Source organism: Giraffa tippelskirchi, chromosome 2, assembly GCF_054371585.1.
Source record: "Giraffa tippelskirchi isolate mGirTip1 chromosome 2, T2T-mGirTip1v1.2.pri, whole genome shotgun sequence".
In the NCBI taxonomy this organism is placed as follows: domain Eukaryota; kingdom Metazoa; phylum Chordata; class Mammalia; order Artiodactyla; family Giraffidae; genus Giraffa; species Giraffa tippelskirchi.
In genome coordinates this window covers 204,866,828-204,888,718 of record NC_137276.1, presented here as the reverse complement: position 1 = coordinate 204,888,718, position 21,891 = coordinate 204,866,828, and the positions used below count along the sequence as shown (strand labels likewise).

The 21,891-nt window shown below is 40.0% G+C and overlaps 1 protein-coding gene across 3 annotated transcripts in view; it reads right to left on the bottom strand.

The window, feature by feature from the left end:
* The window catches only part of ROBO1 (roundabout guidance receptor 1), a 1,242,585-nt gene that overhangs the window by 440,528 nt on the left and 780,166 nt on the right, over window positions 1-21,891 (bottom strand). For 2 of the 3 annotated variants that reach the window (XM_081552494.1, XM_081552499.1), the window contains exon 1: window positions 10,928-12,364. The exons of the other annotated variant lie outside the window; for it this stretch is intronic. In XM_081552494.1, the coding sequence (XP_081408620.1) occupies window positions 10,928-10,982 (55 nt within the window). In that variant the 5' untranslated portion in view covers window positions 10,983-12,364. Of the gene's footprint in view, window positions 1-10,927; window positions 12,365-21,891 lie in introns of those variants that run through there. 3 annotated transcript variants of the gene reach the window in all.

The following is a 21,891-nucleotide window of genomic DNA, read 5'->3' as shown; positions in this document are numbered from 1 at the left end:
TAGAGATACCAAGGGAACATTTCATGCAAAGATGGGCTCAATAAAGGACAGAAATGGTAGGGACCTAATAGAAGCAGAAGATATTAAGAAGAGGTGGCAAGAATACACAGAACTATACAAAAAAATTCTTCACGACCCAGATAATCAGGATAGTGTGATCACTCACCTAGAGCCAGACATCCTGGAATGCGAAGTCAAGTGGGCCTTAGGAAGCATAACTATGAATAAAGCTAGTGGAGGTGATGGAATTCCAGTTGAGCTATTTCAAATCCTGAAAGATGATGCTGGGAAAGTGCTGCACCCAATATGTCAGCAAATTTGGAAAACTCAGCAGTGGCCACAACACTGGAAAAGGTCAGTTTTCATTCCAATCCCAAAGAAAGACAATGCCAAAGAATGCTCAAACTACTGCACAGTTGCACTCATCTCACACACTAGTAAAGTAATGCTCAAAATTCTCCAAGCCAGGCTTTAGCAATACGTGAACCGTGAACTTCCAGATGTTCAAGCTGGATTTAGAAAAGGCAGAGGAACCAGAGATCAAATTGCCAAAATCCGTTGGATCACTGAAAAAGCAAGAGTTCCAGAAAAAACATCTATTTCTGCTTTATTGACTATGCCAAAGCCTTTGACCGTGTGGATCACAATAAACTATGGAAAATTCTTAAAGAGATGGGAATACCAGACCAACTGACCTGCCTCTTGAGAAACCTGTATGCAGGCCAGGAAGCAACAGTTAGAACTGAGCATGGAACAACAGACTGGGTCCAAATAGGAAAAGGAGTACGTCAAGGCTGTATATTGTCACCCTGCTTATTTAACTTATATACAGAGTACATCATGAGAAATGGTGGGCTGTAGGAAGCATAAGCTGGAATCAAGATTGCAGGGAGAAATATTAATAACCTCAGATATGAGGATGACATCACCCTTATGGCAGAAAGTGAAGAAGAACTAAAGAGCCTCTTGATGAAAGTGAAAGAGGAGAGTGAAAAAGTTGGCTTAAAGCTCAACATTCAGAAAACTAAGATCATGGCATCTGGTCCCATCATTTCATGGCAAATAGATGGGGAAACGGTGTAAACAATGGCTGACTTTTATTTTTAGTGGCTCCAAAATCACTGCAGATGGTGATTGCAGCCATGAAATTAAAAGACGCCTACTCCTTGGATGGAAAGTTATGACCAACCTAGACAGCATATTAAAAAGCAGAGACATTACTTTGTCAACAAAGGTCCATCTCGTCAAGGCTATGGTTTTTAGTAGTCATGTATGGATGTGAGAGTTGGAATATAAAGAAAGCTGAGTGCAGAAGAATTGTTGCTTTTGAACTGTGGTGTTGCAGAAGACTCTTAAGAGTCCCTTGGACTGCAAGGAGATCCAACCAGTCCATCCAAAAGGAGATCAGTCCTGGTTGTTCTTTGGAAGGACTGATGTTGAAGCTGAAACTCCAGTACTTTGGCCATCTGATCTGAAGAGCTGACTCATTTGAAAAGACCCTGATGCTGGGAAAGATTGAGGGCAGGAGGAGAAGGGGACGACAGAGGATGAGATGGTTGGATGGCATCACCGCCTCGATGGACATGAGTTTGGGTAAACTCCGGGAGCTGGTGATGGACAGGGAGGCCTGGTGTGCTGCGGTTCATGGGGTCGCAAAGAGTCGGACACAACTGAGCAACTGAACTGAACTGAATCACAGATTCTAACCAAGCTGTTGCCTAATATATTTTATATATCATATTACTAATTACACTATTTTCAAACTCAAAAAAAACACTCTTTTGCGATCCTGTGAATTTGAGCCCTTCAGGCTCCTCTGTCCATGGGATTTCCCAGGCAAGAATACTGGAGTGGGTTGCCATTTCCTTCTCCAGGGGATCTTCCCGACCTAAGATCAAACCTAGTCTCCTGCATTGCAAGCAGTTCTTTACTGCTGAGCCACCAGGGAAGCCCTGCTTGGTTTTTACTATTAATATCTTAAACTTACTCCACAAACTGAGCACACTGAATTCCACCAGATCATGTTATGGGGCTGCACTTATATTTCTGTGATCTATCGTGTGTATTATCAGGGTTGCACTCTTTTTTGTTACTTATTGTGTGACAAGCAGAAGAGGGGAACAGACAATCAAATATACCAGAAAAATCCATCATCTTAAAGGGAACTAAAACAGCTTGACAGCACAAGCAAGTTCCCTCACAAAAAAAGCATCTTAGCCTTGTTATATATACACATTTTATACTGTTTCATCTACAATCATTTTCCTATAAGGGAAAAGTGTAGTGTGTATAATGGTGAAAACTCCAAATTCTGGGATCAGACTGGTTTCAAATTCTGACTCCACCACACTAGGTGATCGACCAGTTAAGGAAGTTAACTTTTCTGAGCCTCATTTTTCCATACTGATAGGCAGGGATAACAGCCATGCCTTCCTTCTTAACGTGGAATCAAATAAGATGTGTGAGCACTGTGCCAGCCCATAACTTTATATGTTTAGACTTTATAATAATTATTATTAGAGATATTGATTCTTAGCCTTCAGATTCACTATACATAATTGGATCCATACCTCATCATTTAATTATTTTTTCATTATCAGGCTATATATATATGTGTGTGTGTGTGTGTGTGTGTATCTATACATATATAATATATTTAATAACCATGTGTGGTTACTAAAGGACTCTGTTCAACATATCAAATGCAAAATGATGAAAGGGTAATTTTGAATATGGGGTCCTAGGAAAGAATGCATTCCTGGGATGGAATGACGCTTAGCAAGAGAAAAAGACCAAATAATGCAGTGCTCCTCTTGGGACATACTTAATCTAAATAAAAGTTGCCTTCGTGATGCATCTATTAATTCCAAATCATTAGCTGATGAAAAGCAACAATCTTGTCAGTGAAATGCCCCTCCTCTCTGTGCAGTATCCAAGCTTCTGCCCGTCTCCCATTTTCTTTCTAATCTTTAGGTTTTGGCAATATACTAAGTTCATTAATTTAAGCAAATTCCAATTCCAAACTTAACACCAGATTGCTAAGGAAATGTTCACTTCTTTTCAAATATGAGGGAGAAAAACAGATGAGTCTATCTCTCACAGGCTGTACAAGCCAGTTTACTTTAGTCAGACAACTTGCTAATTGAATGATCTGGAAATACTGAAATTACTTCCCAACCCAGGCAACTGAAGTAGTTAAAAGTTACCCAGAGGTGTGCAGTTAACACTTACAAATGCGTTTTAACACTTTGATATATGAACAAACACCATTTTAGTGAAGTTTCCGAGTAATAGAAGACTGCCTTTTAAGTCAACCCTGAGTAAACAAAATCAGCTTTAGATCAGTAAGACTAAAAAGTGTACATTTTATACTTCCTTTATACAGGAAAGGAATTGAAGGCAGACACTTTTAACCAAACTAAAACCTGGTATATTGTTAGCGGGAGAAAACAATCACATGCTAAAAAAGAAAACAGAGTATGTATGTTATTGAAGTTTGGAGATTAAATTTTGAGAAAGTACCTTATTAGCACCATCTGATGCCAAATAATCTTGAAACAGACAAGTGTAGCCTGATTCACTCACTCATTGGCCCCATTTTCTTTTTAAATTCTACCGGGGATTGCTAATGACAGAAAAGGGCCTCGGTCACATGGGTGGAGAGAAAATAAAACCTGGCCTCTGTCTCCTCTTCTGCTAACAAACAGGAATGAGTTCACCAAGTTGACATTTTTTTCCATAATGGCGCAAAAATTATGACCATACATAACATGCTAAAAAGAACCTGATGGTCATAGAAGCATATCTCTTATTATTTTCATTGAAATTTTAAGTTAAATAAAGAGAGAGATAACATATGCCTTAAATGATTTTTAAACTACTAAAAGGTCATATGTAATGATTTTATTACATCTAAAATACTTTTCCTCACATTAAAAGAAGAATATATAGGGAATTCCCTGTCAGTCCCATGGTTAGGACTCTGTGTTTTCACTGCCAAGGGCCTGGGTTCAGTTCCCAGTCAGGGAATTAAGTTTCCACAAGCTGTATGGCATAGTCAAAAATAATAAAATAAAAAAGAAGAATCCACAGAGTGTTTCAAGGATACACACTTGGTCTCTTATATTGTTTAGCAGAACCTCTGTCAGACAGAAAGTTAGCCATGAGCCCCTAGAGGTATCCCAGTCAGCTGCCATGTCCAATAGCCACCTAATACCACCAAGCTATTAACCAACGCTGCCCCAAACACACCATCAGTACCCTAAAACAGTCAGGGGCCCAGAAAAAATCCCCCACTGGCCGAGTGGAAGGATTTGTGCCCCATTCTGGTACTCACACATGCCTCACACTAGCTATCATGTCCTTATATAACGTTTGTTTCATTGGGCTCCTTAAATGTTCATAAATATTCTATGAATACATATATCTAATTATAATAGGCTGAATTATAGGAAGGACATGCACATCACAGCCTCTGGTTATAAAACCTGCAGCTGTCAATTAAGACTGTCAATCAACGACCAGCTGGATTAAAAAATCTGCACCTCAGCGCTCCGGGCCTCTGCCTTCCTAGGCCTTGGCCCACCTCTCTCTTGAGGTGTTTTTCTGTTCTCTCTTGATCTTCAACAAACTCTCTTGTAGCAGTTGAGAACTCAAGATTCTTCTTTGCGTTTTTACCAAGAACCAAGGCCCATGGGAGATGGGTCTCCTGACTCTCTTCCACTAACACCTCTTGCAAATAGCCGAGAGAAAGCTCCAGACTCCATGCTCCTTTCATGGCTGACTGTGGATAAGCTGTCCCTGGTTTTCAGGGCATGTATAGATGAGCTGAACACAGGCATAGGTGACCCATACTTCGAACTTGACACTTTCTGAAATCCAATCAAGGGCATTTTGAGAAAGTGTAACCATGAGCTACTACTTGCCGGAATTGCTTTAAAAATCTGTTTTCTAATACGGGAGACTAACGTGATCAAAAAAAATAAAAAATAGGTCCCAGAAATACACTGTATTATTACTACTTCCTATATGCTGTATATAAATCACTCACTGGATACAAAAAATATATATTCCCACTTAAGGCAGAACCACACTGCTCTGCTGACATTGCTTGTATCCATTGGTGGTGCTTTTTAACGGTTCATTTACCTGTCAAACTAGGTGACAGGCATTAGGCCTATAGACTATTCAGCATCAAACTCACAATCCAAGAACCTTGTCTACCATTGTTTACCTTCTATACACTCTCCTCCTTTAATAAAATAAGTTAATTAAAGAAAATAAACAGATATTCTTTTCTGGCTCTAAGCCATGGACAGCTGTGAACACCAAAGAGGTAACGTACTTCTCTTGCTGAACGAAGTCAGAAAGATATGCACAGTCATGCTGTTCAAAATATTGTTTTATGTGTGGAACAACATTGCTGTAAAACGTTTGGAAGCCAAGTAAAACCACAGAAGTAAGGGAATTCGTAGCAGTCTGTTTTGGCTTAAGCAAAAGGAGATTGAGCTCCCCCTTGAAGCAAGCAACATGACACCTTCTAGCATTAAAATAGCCTTTTGGATGGCTAAAGAGAGAAAGAGAGAGGCAATGGAGTGGGGATCAAAGCTATCTTTGTACACTACAGATAATCTTTTTTCCTCCTCTCCTTCAACAGCAAGATTGAAGGAAAGGGCTGAAGGTAGAGGGAGAAGGAGGGGAAGGAGACCATCCTAATCCAGAATTGTAAAGGAAGGAGGTGGCCTTTGATCTCCACAGGATGGCCACTTTATTGGCTATGCACAAGCAGTTTCCAACCAGCTGATCAACCAGGTATTAACACACAACACCCTTCCATGATCAGTAACCATGAAGTGAGTCATCTGTGAACAGCAGTCAAGCAGAAGGCTCCTCTGCTACTAAATGACCACCAGCCCATGGCCAACCCAGAGAGGAAAAAGCAACCCCAGGGGAAATGATTGCTTCTCCACAGGCTCTTCCCTGATAAGCACCAATTATTTGCCTTGGGACTCAGCAAAATCTTTCCTCAAGTGTGCATGAATGAGGATGGAGTTCATTTTTCAAAATACAACTTGGAATTGTGTGTTTCCACATCACCAGAAGTCATTGTTTTGACTTCTGTTCAGTCTCTATTTTTAAGCATGCCAGAAAATGCAGACATGATACAGGCTGGATGTGAGCTGACTGAAGGTAAAGAGTCATTGTCTTGCCTGGTGATCTAAAAATTTGAAGATCGTTTACTTAATGGCAGGATAAGAAAAGCCTCCCTTCCAAATTCTCAAGTGTTCAAACCACAGTCTTGTTTAGGTGGATTTGGTGGACGTGCTTTAAAATTAAACAATGATTGAACCATGATCTTTCTTCTTTTAAATCCTTCATTTCTCCCTTTCAACTAGGAAAGTGCACAGTGGTTAAGGGTTTTGGAATCAACTTGGTTCAAATCCATTCTCATCTGTATCTCCTAACATCTCTATGATGTTATAACTATAAAACGCAACTACAAAGCACAGATAAAGTAATATTTTACTAATAACAGCACCTACGTCATAGGGTTCTTACAAGCGTTAAATAAGATAATGGTGAATGTTCAATAAATGATAGTCATATCTTCACAGCAACAGTAGTAGTCATCATCATAAAGTTTCTTAGGGTACCCCACAATTTGAACATGATCTCATTTTTTTTATTATTATTCTTTCTTTCTTTTACTTCACTGGTCTCCTCTAAGCAAAAACACTGTGACACAGAAGGTAACTACTTAGCTTTTCACTCCACTAAATAAACTGAGGCAATCAACATTCTAAAATCTTATTAAATGCAGCTTTAAAAAAAAATTATATGAATTCATTAAAGATTTAGACTACCCTTTGTTTTCAAATGATTCCATCTTCCAAACTACTCTGTTTTAAAAAAATATCTAGCTCTTTATATAGTTGTTAAACATACAGCATATACCTTGACATCAATTTTTCAAGAGTCCACTTTGCAGATTTGCTTTTTGTCCTATGTGTGGTCAGAAGGGTGCACTCAGATTTGGCTGCTCCATCTACTGCCACTCCTCCTCCTATAGCTTAAAACTTAATTATAGATTAATTCTGGATCTGGTTCTTCTACTGTACTTCTCCAGACTTCTGCTTCTACTATTTTTTTTTCCTTTCTTATTACCAAATTTCTTAATTTAAGATTATCTAAGGCCTAATTTTTGAGTAAAATTTTGATTTCCTTATTTTTTCCCCATAAAAAATCAAGCATTCAAGACAGTTCTATTTTTGTTTTCAGAATTAAACATTTTTCAAAATGCTAGAAATTAACATGAGCATTAATCTAGCATCTCTTATAAACACAGAAAATGATACATACTCAACTATTAACAATCTTCATTGGCAAGCAATTATTTTAAGTTTGCCTGCCAATCTTATACCTCTTGTCCAGTATTTTAAATTATACCTACACCATGTAAAATAAATAAACAAATAACTGTGATTATAGGTTTGAAATTTAGCATTTTGTATCACTAATTCACACAAGAATATTTCATTTGTCACAGTGAAGACTAAAGGAAAATTTCAGATAAACTTACTCTTCTGAGACATTTTAATTGCAATTATCTCATGTATTAGAGGGCCCATTATTGAGAAATAGTATGTTTTAAAAGATGTCATAGTGTTCAGGCAAGTATATTTAAAAGCTAACAAGTTTATTTTAAAATAAGAAATTACCAGAATTGCCAAAGAATCTTCCAGTTAGAGACCATAGACCCAGATAAGTGATTTACAGAGTGAAACTTTCCCTAAAAATTTCCCTCGCAATAAAAGAAAAAGACCCCACCCCACCCCTAAAAAAGCAGAAAGATAGCACTAGTGAATTTCCACTTCATTTGAAGTTCAGATCTCATCATAAGTCTGAACTGAAATTCAATCACTTATTTCACTTAAAAGCAGGTCTTAGCAAATGGAATTGAGGAGAGGAAGTCCGTAAAGAAGGAGACAATGTTTAGAATCAGGTCCTGAGAGATCACACAGGTTGTTTTTTTTTCCAGTGCTATTCCATCTGATCCCCTCACCAAAAGTCTAGCTCTCCATAGAAAAGGAATGAGGTATACAAACACTAAAGAAACTCACTATAAAAAAGTATTTCTAAAGAAATACTTATTTTTTCCAAAATCTTAGTTTCCTAGAATAAAAAGTTATATATTGTAGCACTAGTGCAATAAAAGGCTACAAAAAGCAAACATATAATATTTGATATTAAGTATGACATGCACTGGAGAAGGAAATGGCAACCCACTCCAGTGTTCTTGCCTGGAGAATCCCAGGGACGGCGGAGCCTGGTGGGCTGCCGTCTATGGGGTCGCACAGAGTCGGACACAACTGAAGCGACTTAGCAGCAGCATGACATCAACACATCAACATGAAGTGTATAATCTGTTTGAAGAAAACTATAGGACTTTGTTAAGTTGGCAGCCAGGTTAAAAAAAAAAAAGAAAAAAAGAACTGACAACCAATAGATGATTTTACAGGTTAAATCTTGTTGAAGGTACCTTAGCCCCTCGGTACACTTTGATTTATTTAAACTCACCACATTTCTCTTAAATACACTCCATTAACAAGTGATAGACTGTGATCTTAGGCTTTAGGCAAGATATGAAACACAATCTTTCAAGAACTTCATTCATTCCCTGTCCAGGTGTCTTGAGCACGCCCAACTCCACTTACTTATCTGAGTTCTGTGAAGGTTTACTCAAATCAATAGGATGGCTTTAGAATAGCACACTCTCATGAAATCTCAGCAGGCCAATAATTTGGCCTCCCCAAGTTCAAATGCACAGCAGGAGTTAAAGTCAGCAGAAGAGCTAGGAACAGCTTCAGGTTAAGTAGGAGAGAGCATCTCACAAGGACACACCTCTGACCCTGCCAACAAAGTAGATGACCACACCTATTAGAAAATTTAAGACTTATGAAAATCTTCAGTGACTTCAGCGGAAAATTAAATTAGAAAAACAAAGCCAGAAATCATTTCAGGTCTAAATGATTTATATCTATTTAAACTACAAATCTCAGACACTAGGTACTCATCAAATTACAAAATCTGAGAGGACAGGACACACACTCCAAGATATTTCTCCAAGTGAAGACAGAGAATTTGCACGCTGATGTGACCAGCTTTCAGTGATACCCTATTAGTGTGACCCTATCTTTAATCTACAGCCATGATAAAATGTCCCAACATATACAAACTCAGCTCAAACAGTGACTAATGACCATTAATCCTCCTATCTTCAGTAATCTGGCTCTCCAGTCATTTATCACACTGACACTTCACTTTACACACGTGAATAAACTTTAACTGAGAAGGTGAATCAACAAAAACCTCAAAGGTATCTGAAGCTGTAAATTAAACTAGGGGGAGACACAGCAAAGACAGACAAATAGAGAGATCAGATCTGAATGTTTCTGATTTGCATCCTGGCTGAGTCGTGGGGGTGGGGAACTTTTCAGTCATTCAGACCTGCAAACTAAGAAGGAAAAAAAAAAAAAAAACTACAGTAGAGAAAGGGGAAAGTGAAGTAAGAAGAGGTGGCCCCAAAGAGTTGGTTTCATCTATTCACCTTCCACCCTGACATATATGAAAAGTTTTCTGTTTTCTTCAAAGGAGTAACAATTTAATGAATTCCTCATTTAGTTTCATTGCAAAGGTTCCTTTTAGTCAGAAAGCAGATCTCGTGGGCTGAAACTATTTTAAGAGTTTATTTGCTATCATTTGGCTGATGTACGTTTTTCTTTTACATATTTCCTTAAGTAAAATCCTTCTTCAAAATATAAACTATGGCCATAGACCACAAAAATCTCAAACCAACCTTTCAAAACTGTTTCATAATCATGGAAAAGGAGTGACTCTAACCTACAGGCCTTGATGCAACTTGAAGCTCTGTACAGGACTATAAAAAATTCCCTGAGGTGCAGTGTGTGCGTGTGTGTGTGTGTGTGTGTGTTGCAGTGTGAGTGTGTGTGTGGTGTGTTTTAAGGCCTGAAATCGGATCCTTGATTGAAACCAGAATCTACAAAAAAGAAAGAAAGTAAAGTTGAGTCGTGGCTCTGTTCCCCCATACTAAAAGTTTCTTAGGGAGTGTCAGAAAACTATTGGTGAGTGTAGATGCAGTGTACACTCTAAGGTCAGACGTACCCCACTGCAGCATCCTTCCAACGGTTGATATGAAGAGTTTCCACACTATGTAACGAATCCCCCAAATCCTAAACCCAGCCTTCGGTTTTCCCTTGCCAATGAATATTTCCAGGCAAAAGTGTTCCCTTTCTGATACTTGCAACCGCCTGTTTCCCTTCTAAACTCAGTCAGCCAGAGTGGCTAGCTTATATCCTACCGTAAGAAGAAGTTATTTCCTGAAGTTTCTTCAGCATCGAATTTAATTACAGACTTTGGTTACATAAAACAACTACTAATAACCCGTTTGCTCGGAAGAGGACGGGCGAATAGCACGGCCAGGTTCAGGAATCCTGGCGGGTTTCTGGGCTACTGCTCCCTGGGCGCACAGCTCCCTTCCCCAGGGACGCGGCCGAGCGATCGGACTGACTTTGGCTCATCCTCAGGGCCCAAGCTCACCGCCACCCGCTGCCTCTTCCACCCCGCGCTCAGACATGCGTTTGCCCGGAGAGATCTGGGCGTGCCTCGAACTTGGCAAAAGGCCTAGGTCTGCGAAGAGGCTTGGAGGGTCTTGGGGGATGGGGGGATGAGGACAGCACAAAGTACCATCTAAGAACCCTTTCGTCTAAAACTCCTGCCGGGGGTCGGGCCCCTCCGGCCTTGGAAGGAGGCAGAGGTCGCCAAAATTCAGCTCGGGGTTGATTTGGGAAAGTGGAAAGGAGGCGTGCAAGGGGGGAATGAAGGGTGAAGAAAGACGACGCGGGGTTACCTGAACAGAGACATATTAATCCAAAGAGGTAAAAGTGAGCAGGCTCCGCGATCATTGTCCTCGGGTGGATCCTGCATACAGTCTCATGCCAAGAGGAGGGGGTAAAAATGAGGTCCCCAAATTTATGAAGCCACACACCACACACACTACACACAAAGGCTTAATATAAGCAACGTGGGTCAATCTGCCAGGAGTTTTCAGGGCAATTACTGGTCCACCTTTCCGGACGCTTGTCAATATCTCAGAGCCCTTTGCAGACTAAGGATTCCAAGGTTTGGCTTCTCTGGCGCCAGGGTTTCCGAGGCGGCTCGGCCACTTCCAAGGACCATCCAAAGCGAACAACAAAGAGCCGAAGCAGAAGAGCAGTTGTGCGGTTTCCTTCCTCCGCGATCTTTCCAAGCCTCCCGGCGTGCGCCCCCACACTGTGCGCCCGAGCGCCGCGGCGAGGGCCGGCGCGGCGGCAAAGTTGGGGTGTGAGAACGGATTAGGGCGAGCCGAAAAGTGCTTCTCCGTCTATCGGCGAGCCCAGTCAACAGCTGGCCACCCGTGCCAGCGGCAAAGGCAGCGGCAGCACTTCTGGAGAGCGGGCACAGGGTGCCGGGGGTGTGCCTGGGTGACTCCGCGCGCTGGGGGCGAGCAAGGGGGCGGTGCGGCGACAGCGGTTCCCTGGGCGGGCCCTTGTTCCCATCACTTGGGGGATGCGGAGGGCACTGAGGACGGCAGCCGGTCCGCGGACACACTCACGCCTCCCGGGTGCTCCCAACCCAGCGCTGCGCTCACCATGCCTCAGACCCCTCGCCGCTGGGGCGTGCGCGCAAAGCACCCCGAACTCTCCGCGGCTGGGACGCTGGAGCCCAAACTTCCAAGCGGCGGCTGCCCGCAGCCCAGGCTCGTGGTAGCGGAAGGGAGGCAGCTCCCGGACCTCCCCCGGGTAGCGGAGAGGGGCGAGGAGCGTGCCGCTGCGGGTGGGAGTGACGGCCGCCGCGGCTCACCCGAGCTCCGCCGGGATCAGCAGCGTCTGAAGTTTCTGCTCTCACGCTGCCCCTTCTCTGGCTCGGGCGTTTGTGGGTTTCCCCCACCTTCCCCGCGGCTCCCAGTTTCCTCCCTCTCTTTCCCGGCCCGAGAACACTTAAAGGGGCCGCGCGGTCCTTTCCATGCGTCAGGTTACACTCTCCAGACGCCGCCCTGGCAAGTTCTGCTTGTTAATATTTCCATCCACGAGCCAGGGTGCCCGACTGCGCCCTCAGGTGAGAAATCAAACTGCTCAGGATCACAAATCCGAGCGAATGGGAACTTGCCTTGTTTCTCTCGCCACCCCTGGCTCCCCTGCACCTTTCTCCAAATGGAACCTCCCAGCCAAAGACTTCAAAAATCCTCCGGTCCAGCTTAACCTCTTCCCTACCGCTTCCAGGAGTTGGAATGAACTCTCAGATAACTGTCTTCACCCTTCCCTATTCCCATTAAAACAGAAAAAAAAAAAAAAATCAAATATGGGCAAACGAACCTTTGGGATAGGAAGCAGGGAAATAACTACGTAAAATGTATCAGGAGATGGGCGCTGTATTACAAAAATCAGTTTATTTTACACTGTGGTTGTTGAGGTTCTTGTAGAAAGACTACCCAACTCGAGGGGCGCAGGGGTGGGTCCTGGGGACCTTTTTTTTTTTGTAACCAAATACCTCTCCCTCAACTTCAGTGACTCTCAGTATCAGAATGCTAACCATGGGGAGGTAACTAAGGAAGAGGAAAAAATACAAAAACATCCTTGACTACTCTCGAGTTTGTGCTTATAGGAGAAGCCATTCGGTGTTTCAAAACCAAAAGGTGTGTGCTTTAACATCCCATGCACCTCGCCCTAAAATACCAACCAACCAGTTATTATCTCTGTTACCAGGCCAGATCTCCATTTTCCCTTCTGAAACAGAAACTCTTGAGATATTCACAAATCCAAAGCAAAACAAACCTATCACATTTGATGGGTGTTATTGCATTCATTCATTCATGCATTCATTTTTCTTCCTTTCTGTTAAAAAACGCACTATACCAAAACCACCCAAGACATGGTGTGAAGTGAAGTGAAAGTCACTCACTCACTCGTGTCCGACTCTTTGTGACCCCATGGACTGAATTGGTGGGCAGCTGCTCCCTTCTGTAGGTGATCCTCCCAACCCAGGAATCGAACCCAGGTCTCCCCATTGCAGGTGGATTCTTTATCAGCTGAGCCACAAGGGAAGTTGCCTGCGAGCTAAGTCGCTTCAGTGGTGTCCAACTCTTTGCGACCCTGTGGACTGTAGCCACGAGGCTTCTCTGTCCATGGGATTCTCCAGTCAAGAATACTGAAGGGGGTTGCCATGTCCTTCTCCAAAGACATGGTGAGTGCCCAATAAGTGGTAGATATTGCTACCAATACTTTGGCCATCTGATGCAAAGAGACAACTCATTGGAAAAGACCCTGATGCTGGGAAAGATTGAAGGCAAAAGAGAAGGAGGTGGCAGAGGATTAGATGGTTGGATGGCATCATTGACTCAATGAACATGAGTTTGAGCAAACTCTGGGAGATAGTGAAGGACAGGGGTGCCTGGCATAGTCCACGGGGTCACGAAGAGTCTGACAGGGTTTAGCAACTGAACAACAACAGCATTGGTATTTAGGGCTGTTATGTGCATGTGCGTGTTAAGTCACTTCAGTCATGTCCAACTCTTTGTGACCCTATGGACCATAGCCCGCCAGGCTCCTCTGACTATGAGATTCTCCACGCAAGAATACTGGAATGGGTTGCCATGCCCTTCTCCGGGGGATTTTTCCGACTCAGGGATGGAACCCATGTCTCTTATGTCTCTTGCATTGGCAGGCAGGTTCTTTACCACTGTTACACTTCTCAATAAATTATTATGTGTCAAGTTATTTATAAGAAGTTCAAGATGCTAATTTGTCATCTATCAGGAAATACCAGAACCTGCTTTCAGTGGTTGACTCTGGAAAAGAGAATGCATGATAGATAGAGAGATGGGAATGGATTTATGCTTTTCTAAATACTGTTGTACATTTTTTAAAGTGAGCACATGCATTACCTAACAAAAGAAACAGTTTTAAAAGTGAATCATACATTCATTTTAGTTGCTGATGGTACAACCAATGACCTTGGAGCAGGATTTTGTACAAAGAAACTCTGGTTCACAGTACCTATCTCTGAAAGTGAAAGATAGTTTAATCCTGAGAAAGCTGACTGAAAATTCAGTAAACAGGCTGGAGATAAGAATTCAAAGACTCCAGCCAAACCCTTTCCAGCAATAAAAAAAAAAACAAGAATGTGCAGTAAATGCTGAAAAACATACATTGATTCAGGCTTTGTGAAAGGATATTTAGTGAGAAACATAGAATATGTCTTTTCTTTCTCCCCTTGGGCTAAAACCTGCTTTTAAGATAAGCTTACCTAGTGATAGAAAATAAATAACCTAAAGCATGGTACTTGAGAAAGAGAGAGAGGGAGAGAAATTCTTCAAATCCTCATAGTATCTGAGTGCATTTTTAAATAAAGATTTGAACCTCCACTTAGTAAAGGATGTATGCTTTTAAATATAAAGTAGAATATGTGTAAGAATCCCTGTTGTATTGTTTTCCCAAGGTGAGTCTCCTGGTCTCCAGAAATTTGCTAAGGTTTTTCAAATTCTCCTTTACCATTTATCTCATTGTCATTAAAAGGAAACCATATTAATACTCCCAGTTATCGTTTTATTTCTCAGCTTCAGTTAGCAACAACATCCTCCCACCCACCACCAGCTCCTCTTTGCTACTCCTAGAGGCTATACTGCCTGGGGGAATCAGCAGAAAGAATCCTTTGGGTTCTTTCCGCCAGCTGCTCCCCCTCCCCCCGCCCGCCCCAACCATGAGGGTCCTCATCACCAGCTTATATATGCTGATCCTCTCTTCTTTCCCCGCCTCATCCAAAGTGTACTTTTCTGTCAATTATATCAGTAAAGGTGGTACCCGAAGACAAGAATTTGTATTCAGAAGGTATAAAGACTCTGTAACAAGTCAAATTAATTGTACCTGAGAACTTTCATAACTTCCTCTCACTCCCTCACTTACTCATACAAACAAACATAGTGAACATCATCTACACTCAGGAAACAGTAAAGGGCTCTGTAGAGGCAAGATTCAAAGAGAAACCTATTCCTCAGGCTCTCAAAGCTCTTATACAGGGAGCTACACAGACTCCAGAGTGGAACCTATAGGAAGAATAAAAAATAGTGTCACTGGGATTAAATGACAGCTCGGTACATTCCTGGAGGTGGATGAATCATAACAACTTGTCACCTTCCCATTTCCACTCCTATTCATTAAGTTACTAGGAGAATGCATGAAATAATCATTGTGTCCGTATGACTATGTGTGCAAATGTGTGTGTACACATGGACATGGTGCCCACAAATGGCAGGTCTTCAGGCAGCTCTGATACATAGAATAGAACTCTGACTCATTCCAGGCTGATTGGTTGGGAGACAAAGATCAAGGTGAGAAGAACATGTCGTAATTTGCACTCAGAAACTCTATTCTGATCACCATGCTCTAAAGGAGTGGTGGATTCTCAAGTTTTGTTTAGAGAATTCTAATCATTTGAGACTTATGAAATTCAAGCTCTCTAAAATAAGAATTGCAAGGAAAGCCTGAAAGTAATACATTCTAGTAGTCTTTTTTTCCCTGGCAGCTCAGCTGGTAAAGAATCTGCCTGCAATGCAGAAGACCCTGGTTCGATTCCTGGGTTGGGAAGATCCCCTGGAGAAGGAATAGGCTACCCACTCTAGTATTCTTGCCTGGAGGATCCCCATGGACAGAGGAACCTGGCGGGCTACAGTCCATGGGGTCAGACACAACTGAGCGACACAGTACAGAACAGTCCTGTAAATAGGAGCTTCTTTGACATTCAACATTCTAGAGCAGTAAAGAAATCAGTCTTATCTGATTTTATCTTTCACAGGGGTAGTTATGGGAACTCAGGAAACAACAAAACTCCCAGGATCTTTGTAGAGATTCCAGATATCAGTTACCCAAATCAGGAGGTGCCCAGTTGAGTTCTTAAGGGAAATACAAACCACAACATTTCTCTCTCTTCCACCTTACCAGGAAGCCAGAAACCGGATGAAGCCTGAGATGCAAGGTGAAATTCCAAGAGGTCTGATGAGAAGCAGCCTGATAATTACCAAGGCCAGGCTGCACAACCTCTTAGAGTACCACAGCTACATTAACAATTTGTACACAAAATTGCCAAATAATCTGTGCTGTTTCTATTATATAAACTGATGAACTACACTGAATATTTGAATAATTTAATATCTGAATATTTGGATTCAGTCTAAGTTTGGATACATAAGAGAAGTGCCATTTAAGAAAGTAACCTAAAATAACCCCAATAAAGGAGAATAGACACATATCTGTTGGAACATCTGCCATATTTTGAAACACCCTGTGCTAGCTTCGGCAGCACATATACTAAAATTGAAACACCCTGTCTCTGTAGTAAACATTGCTCAGTATAGGCCATGCTGTTCTTGTAGTAATGTCTCTAATCCCCCACTCTTGAAAATTAAAAGCTTCAGTTTTCCCCACTAAACAGCTTATGGTAGTTACCTACAGAAAACATTATTTTTTTAAGTGCATAATACTTACTGATTCTAAGTGCCATATGTGACATCAGCAAGTCACATGTAATAAATCACATATGGTTGAGTATAGATTTTACATGCAATAGGAGTCAAGGAAAAAATAAATAATTTAGGATGAGAATAATGAAAGAGAAAGAAAAGAAGAAAGGGAGGAAGGGGAAAGAAAGAAAAGAGAAAGAAAGGGAAAGAAAAGAAAAGAGGATGCAAGGTAGAATTTTTTAAATATGTGTAATTTTATTCTTGTTCATGAAAGAGCATAAAGTTGCCAGAATGCTTTCTTTTAAATGTGCATAGGGCATATTTTAATGGCATTATTTTTGTTTGTTTGCTTCTCTGCTATTTAGAATGGGTAATTATAGGCCCCAAACCAGGAACCATAGGGAGAAGAGATTCCCTGAGTTATCTGTCTGCACTTATTTAGAGATTTAGTGGGGGGGGTGGGGGGATTGTTCAAGTGCTAGTTTCTCAGTTGTATCTGACTCTTTGCAACCCTATAGATTATAGTCCACCAGGCTCTTCTGACCATGGGATTCTCCAGGCAAGAATACTGGAGTGGATAGCCATTCCCTTCTCCAGAGGATCTTCCCAACCCAGTGATAGAACCCAGGTCTCCTGCAGGCAGATTCTTTACCACCTGAGCCACCAGGGAAGGCTCCAAACCAGGAAACATAGGCAGAAGAGATTTCATGGTTTATCTGTCTTCACTAACTGAAAGACTTAAGCACTGTCAGGGTTTTCAATGCAGGAAAATATAGAATAGAACCCCTTAGGCTTCACCTAATCATGTACTCCAGTGTCACTAAGGGTCTCTAAGTCTCATTTAAAAACATAAACTATGATGCACTGGAGTTCACTATGGAATTTCTGTGACTGTGCTTGCCTTTTTGCATCTTGGGAACATTGTAGATACTCTACAACTAGATGTTCTGTTGGACTTTCCTGGTGTCTCAGTGGTAAAGAATCTGCTTTGCTAATGCAGGAGATGTAAGAGATGTAAGTTTGATCCCTGGGTCAGCAAGATCCCCTACAGTAGGAAATGGACACTCACTCCAGTATTCTTGCCTGGAAAATCCCATGGACAGAGGAGCCTGGTGGGCTACAATCCATAAGGTCACAAAAGAGTCAGACATGACTTAGCAACTAAACAACAAAATGCTCTATTGCTAAGTCCTACTGATGGAACCTGGGAACTTAACTATTAGCAAAATGGGTCTCACTAGGGTTTAATCCTTTAATATTAACAGACAGTAAGTTTTTTTCAGGTAAAGGAGAAGACACTGGGAAGTAGCATTGACTGAGGGCAACATCTGGGGCACTTTACAAGTGTTTTCTGATCTAATGCTCACCATGATCACGTGAAGTGGTATTATCCTCATTTAGAGACAGGGATGAAAGAATAAATCATTAACTCGAACTTCTGAGACCCAGAAGCCATGGATCTTATATTTGGACCCAGTTTGTTTTGTACCAAAATGCATGGGGGAAAAAAAAGGCACTTTGGTTCAAACCAAGCTGGTTCAAATACAAGCCTCTGCTCAAAACTCTCCAGTGGTTTACCATCTCACCTAAAGTGACAGCCTACTCTTTGCAGAAACCTACAAGGCTTCACAAGAGCTGCTCTCCCAATGTCCTGACAGCATCTCCTTCCCCATGTACTTGCCCCTGCTCACTTTGCCTCACCACAACAGTGTCTAAAGTATTCCTAGAATGTTATCAGGCAACCACCAGCATGAGAGATTTTGCACTTGCTCTGGCTGGAACACTTAGCTCCACACATCAGCAAACCTGCTGTCTTTCCTCTCTCAAGTTTTCTTAAAATCACCTTCTCAAAGAGGATTTTTTGGACCGCCAATTTTAAAAGTACATTTTTATGTGATACCTTTTCATGCTTTGCTTTTCTCTTTTGTTTTGTTTTACCGCCAGAGCATTTATCCCCATCTAAGACAATACATATGTCCTTATTTATTTTTATTGACTGACTCACTCCTCTTAGAATGTTCTACTAGCTCAGAGATTTTTATTCCCAGCATCCCAAACACTCTCTGGTAACTTGTCAGCACTCAGATGTTTGTTGAACGACTAAATGAATGAATGAGTCTTATTTCATTGTTTGTTAATATATTTTTTGGAAAAATGCTTCTTTAATAAACCTATTTCCATAGTTCTAAAGTATATTTTCTCAGATATATATATATATATATATATATACATATATATATGGTTCAATTATACATATATGGTTCAATCATTTATCCACTTCAACTTACAGACAACTAACATGAAGGTGGCACAGCGCGTTAATGTTTCTCAGTGGACTTCAACGACTTAAAAGTCAAGGTTCTGACTAAGTAGGCACATGCTGATTTGGGTCAGGTTATTTGAAAACAAAGAGATTGGAATCTGAGTTTAAAGTATATACATTCAAACTGGAAGTGACCCTCAAGTTTAAATTTTCATAAATGAGAAACCTAAAGTTCAAAGAAACTGACTTTCCCCAGATTACAACTTTAATTCATGCTTTACTCAAAACTAGAACCCAGCCCTCTAAATCACTGGAGATTTCTTTACACTAGAATAGGTTAATCAAAAATTCTTGGTCAAGATTCTCTAGATTTAGAATACTGTCTATCACTAGATATGGTATAATACAATTCATATCATATTACTCCTATATTATATAGAGAGTTTTACATATTTCTGTCTTATCTTCAGGAATATAAGAATCATAACTTTTTAAAATTCCAATTTCCTAATAGAATAAAACTAACAGCCAACATTTACATAACATTATATGCTAGAGGTACTGTTCTAAGAATTTTATGTATTCTAATTCATTTAAATTCTCAGAAGTGTATTAGTAGATCAATTACTACTATAATATTATCCTATTTTATACATAAGAACATGTTGAACATTTAACTAACATGATGCTAAACACAGATTTGAACTTTGACTCCCTGGATCTTATCCCCATGCCAGATTGTGAGATACTAATAAAAATTGCTGTTTAATGTTTTTTCAATGGATTTGGTTCCAGCTTGAGGAAGCCATTGATGTGTAAATTTTGTTTTGTTCATTTAAAGATCTACTTTTATTCTGGAATAAAAAACTGAGTGACATACACATCTGTACTACTTTTGCTTCTATATGGAGTTTAGGTGTTTAAATTTTATTTTATTTCTAAAATGTTCTAAGGTTTTTACTTTTCTCTTTAAGGAGAAGGCATGGAAAAATGCCTACTACAAGTTTGTTAACTCGTTCAAAATATATTGAAAGACATAAAGATGGATATGTATTAATATCTTACCATAAAAGTTGCTGTCTTTTGGTTTTTGACTTCCAGATATATCTGGAACCAAGTGTATACTATTTGAATCATAAATTAAAATTCTCTTAAATTAGCATCATAGTTAACAGCTGTGCAGCTGAACATCACACTCTATAGACTTACAATTTGAACACAAACTGACTATTTTGTAAGTAATTTACATTATATTTAATTCTGCAGATGTGTTGTACAAAACTGTTCAATGTTTTTGGTTTTTCCCCACTTCTCAAAAAACCCATTCAGGAAATATTTAGAGGATTGAGGTACATATGTTAGGATTTATGTCTCATTTTGTACATTCATTATGTTTAGTCCCACCTGCTGTTTTGTTTATTCTAAATAGTATTTTACCTAGATTCTAACAGTTATTTTCATCAGTGTATTAAAAATGCATTATGCTGACTTGAAATACACTTTGAAATTCTATTTTAGTTCTCTATTTACAGGTAACTTTCTGAGATAGTAAATAAAAAGTAGGCCTAACTGTTTAATACTAGAGTAACTTTTGAAAAAAAAGTATCCAAGTTAATCATAAATAATAATGCTATTAAATTATAGTATTATAGAGGCTTCCCTAATAGTTCAGTTGGTAAATAATCTGCCTGCAATGCAGGAGAGCCCAGTTTGATTCCTGGGTTGGGAAGACCCACTGGAGAAGGGATAGGCTACCCACTCCAGTATTCTTGGGCTTCCCTTGTGGCTTAGCTGGTAAAGAATCCCCCGGCAACACGGGAGACCTGGGTTCAATCCCTGGGTTGGGAAGATCCCCTGGAGAAGAGAAAGGCTACCCACTCCAATATTCTGGCCTGGAGAATTCCATGGACCTTAGTTCATGGGGGTCACAAAGAGTGGGACACCACTTTCAGTTTCATACCATATTGAAAGTTTTATGTTGTTTTACAGTCTATATAGTATGTTTCTCTTATGGAAAAATGACTTCTCATTTGAAAAGTTCAGTTGAGGATTTAGTATTTAATAGAACTGGCCTGTGAGAACTAAGATTCTAAATATGAGGTGCTCATTCTTACAAATAAATACTAAAGCCATATCCTACAATTGTCTCTGAGAAACAAACTGCTGTTGAAAATTAACATGAAATGTAAACCTACTGTCTTAACAATAAGGATAATTATATATTTTCCTAAGAGTTTAATCACCTCCTTTCTAACATCCTGGCCACATTCCAAAAGAAATCATCCAATTCCATTATTCTAACTGAAAGTCTTTGTTGATTTGATCTAATCTCACCTTCTCAGTTTCCTATCACGATATACTACTTTAAAAGCTGCTTTATTACACCTAGAAGGTAGAATTTCACTGGCACAGTACATATCTTGTTGCATTTATGTATCATATGAGCATCTTTGAAATAAAACAGATGTTTGCTGAAGCCAGTAGAACAACCTTACAAAAACATCATACAAAAATTATTCTATTCATTCAAGGATTTTTAAACTTTATTTTTTTCTTATGGTGTTTCAACTACAAAGTTAAAAAAAATTGTTTTACTAATTTAGCATGCCAGTATTTTCTACAAATATTATTTAAGTGCATACTAAAAGTAATTTAGCTTACATCCCTATAGTCAGATGCTAATTGGTTCTAACGAGATTTTATTTATTTTTCTTCAAAATATCAGAGGAATATATTTTTAGAACATTTGGAAATTACAAGAAATAAAATTTGCAATAACTCTCAAATCCAATCACATATGCAATCAACATTTCATTATAGCCCTTTCTTTTTATTTCATTTGTTTGCTCTTCATGTATAGACTTTCATTCTTACAATATGGAACAATACTCTAAAACTGCTATGTAACCTACATTTTCACTCAATTTATTATGTCATAAAATTTCTTCTGTCATTTAATATTTTCAACACCCTCATTAAAAGAGTGAAGTAAAATTTCATCATATAATTATACTAAAATATATATAACTAATCTTTGATGGTTAGATAATTAAGTTAT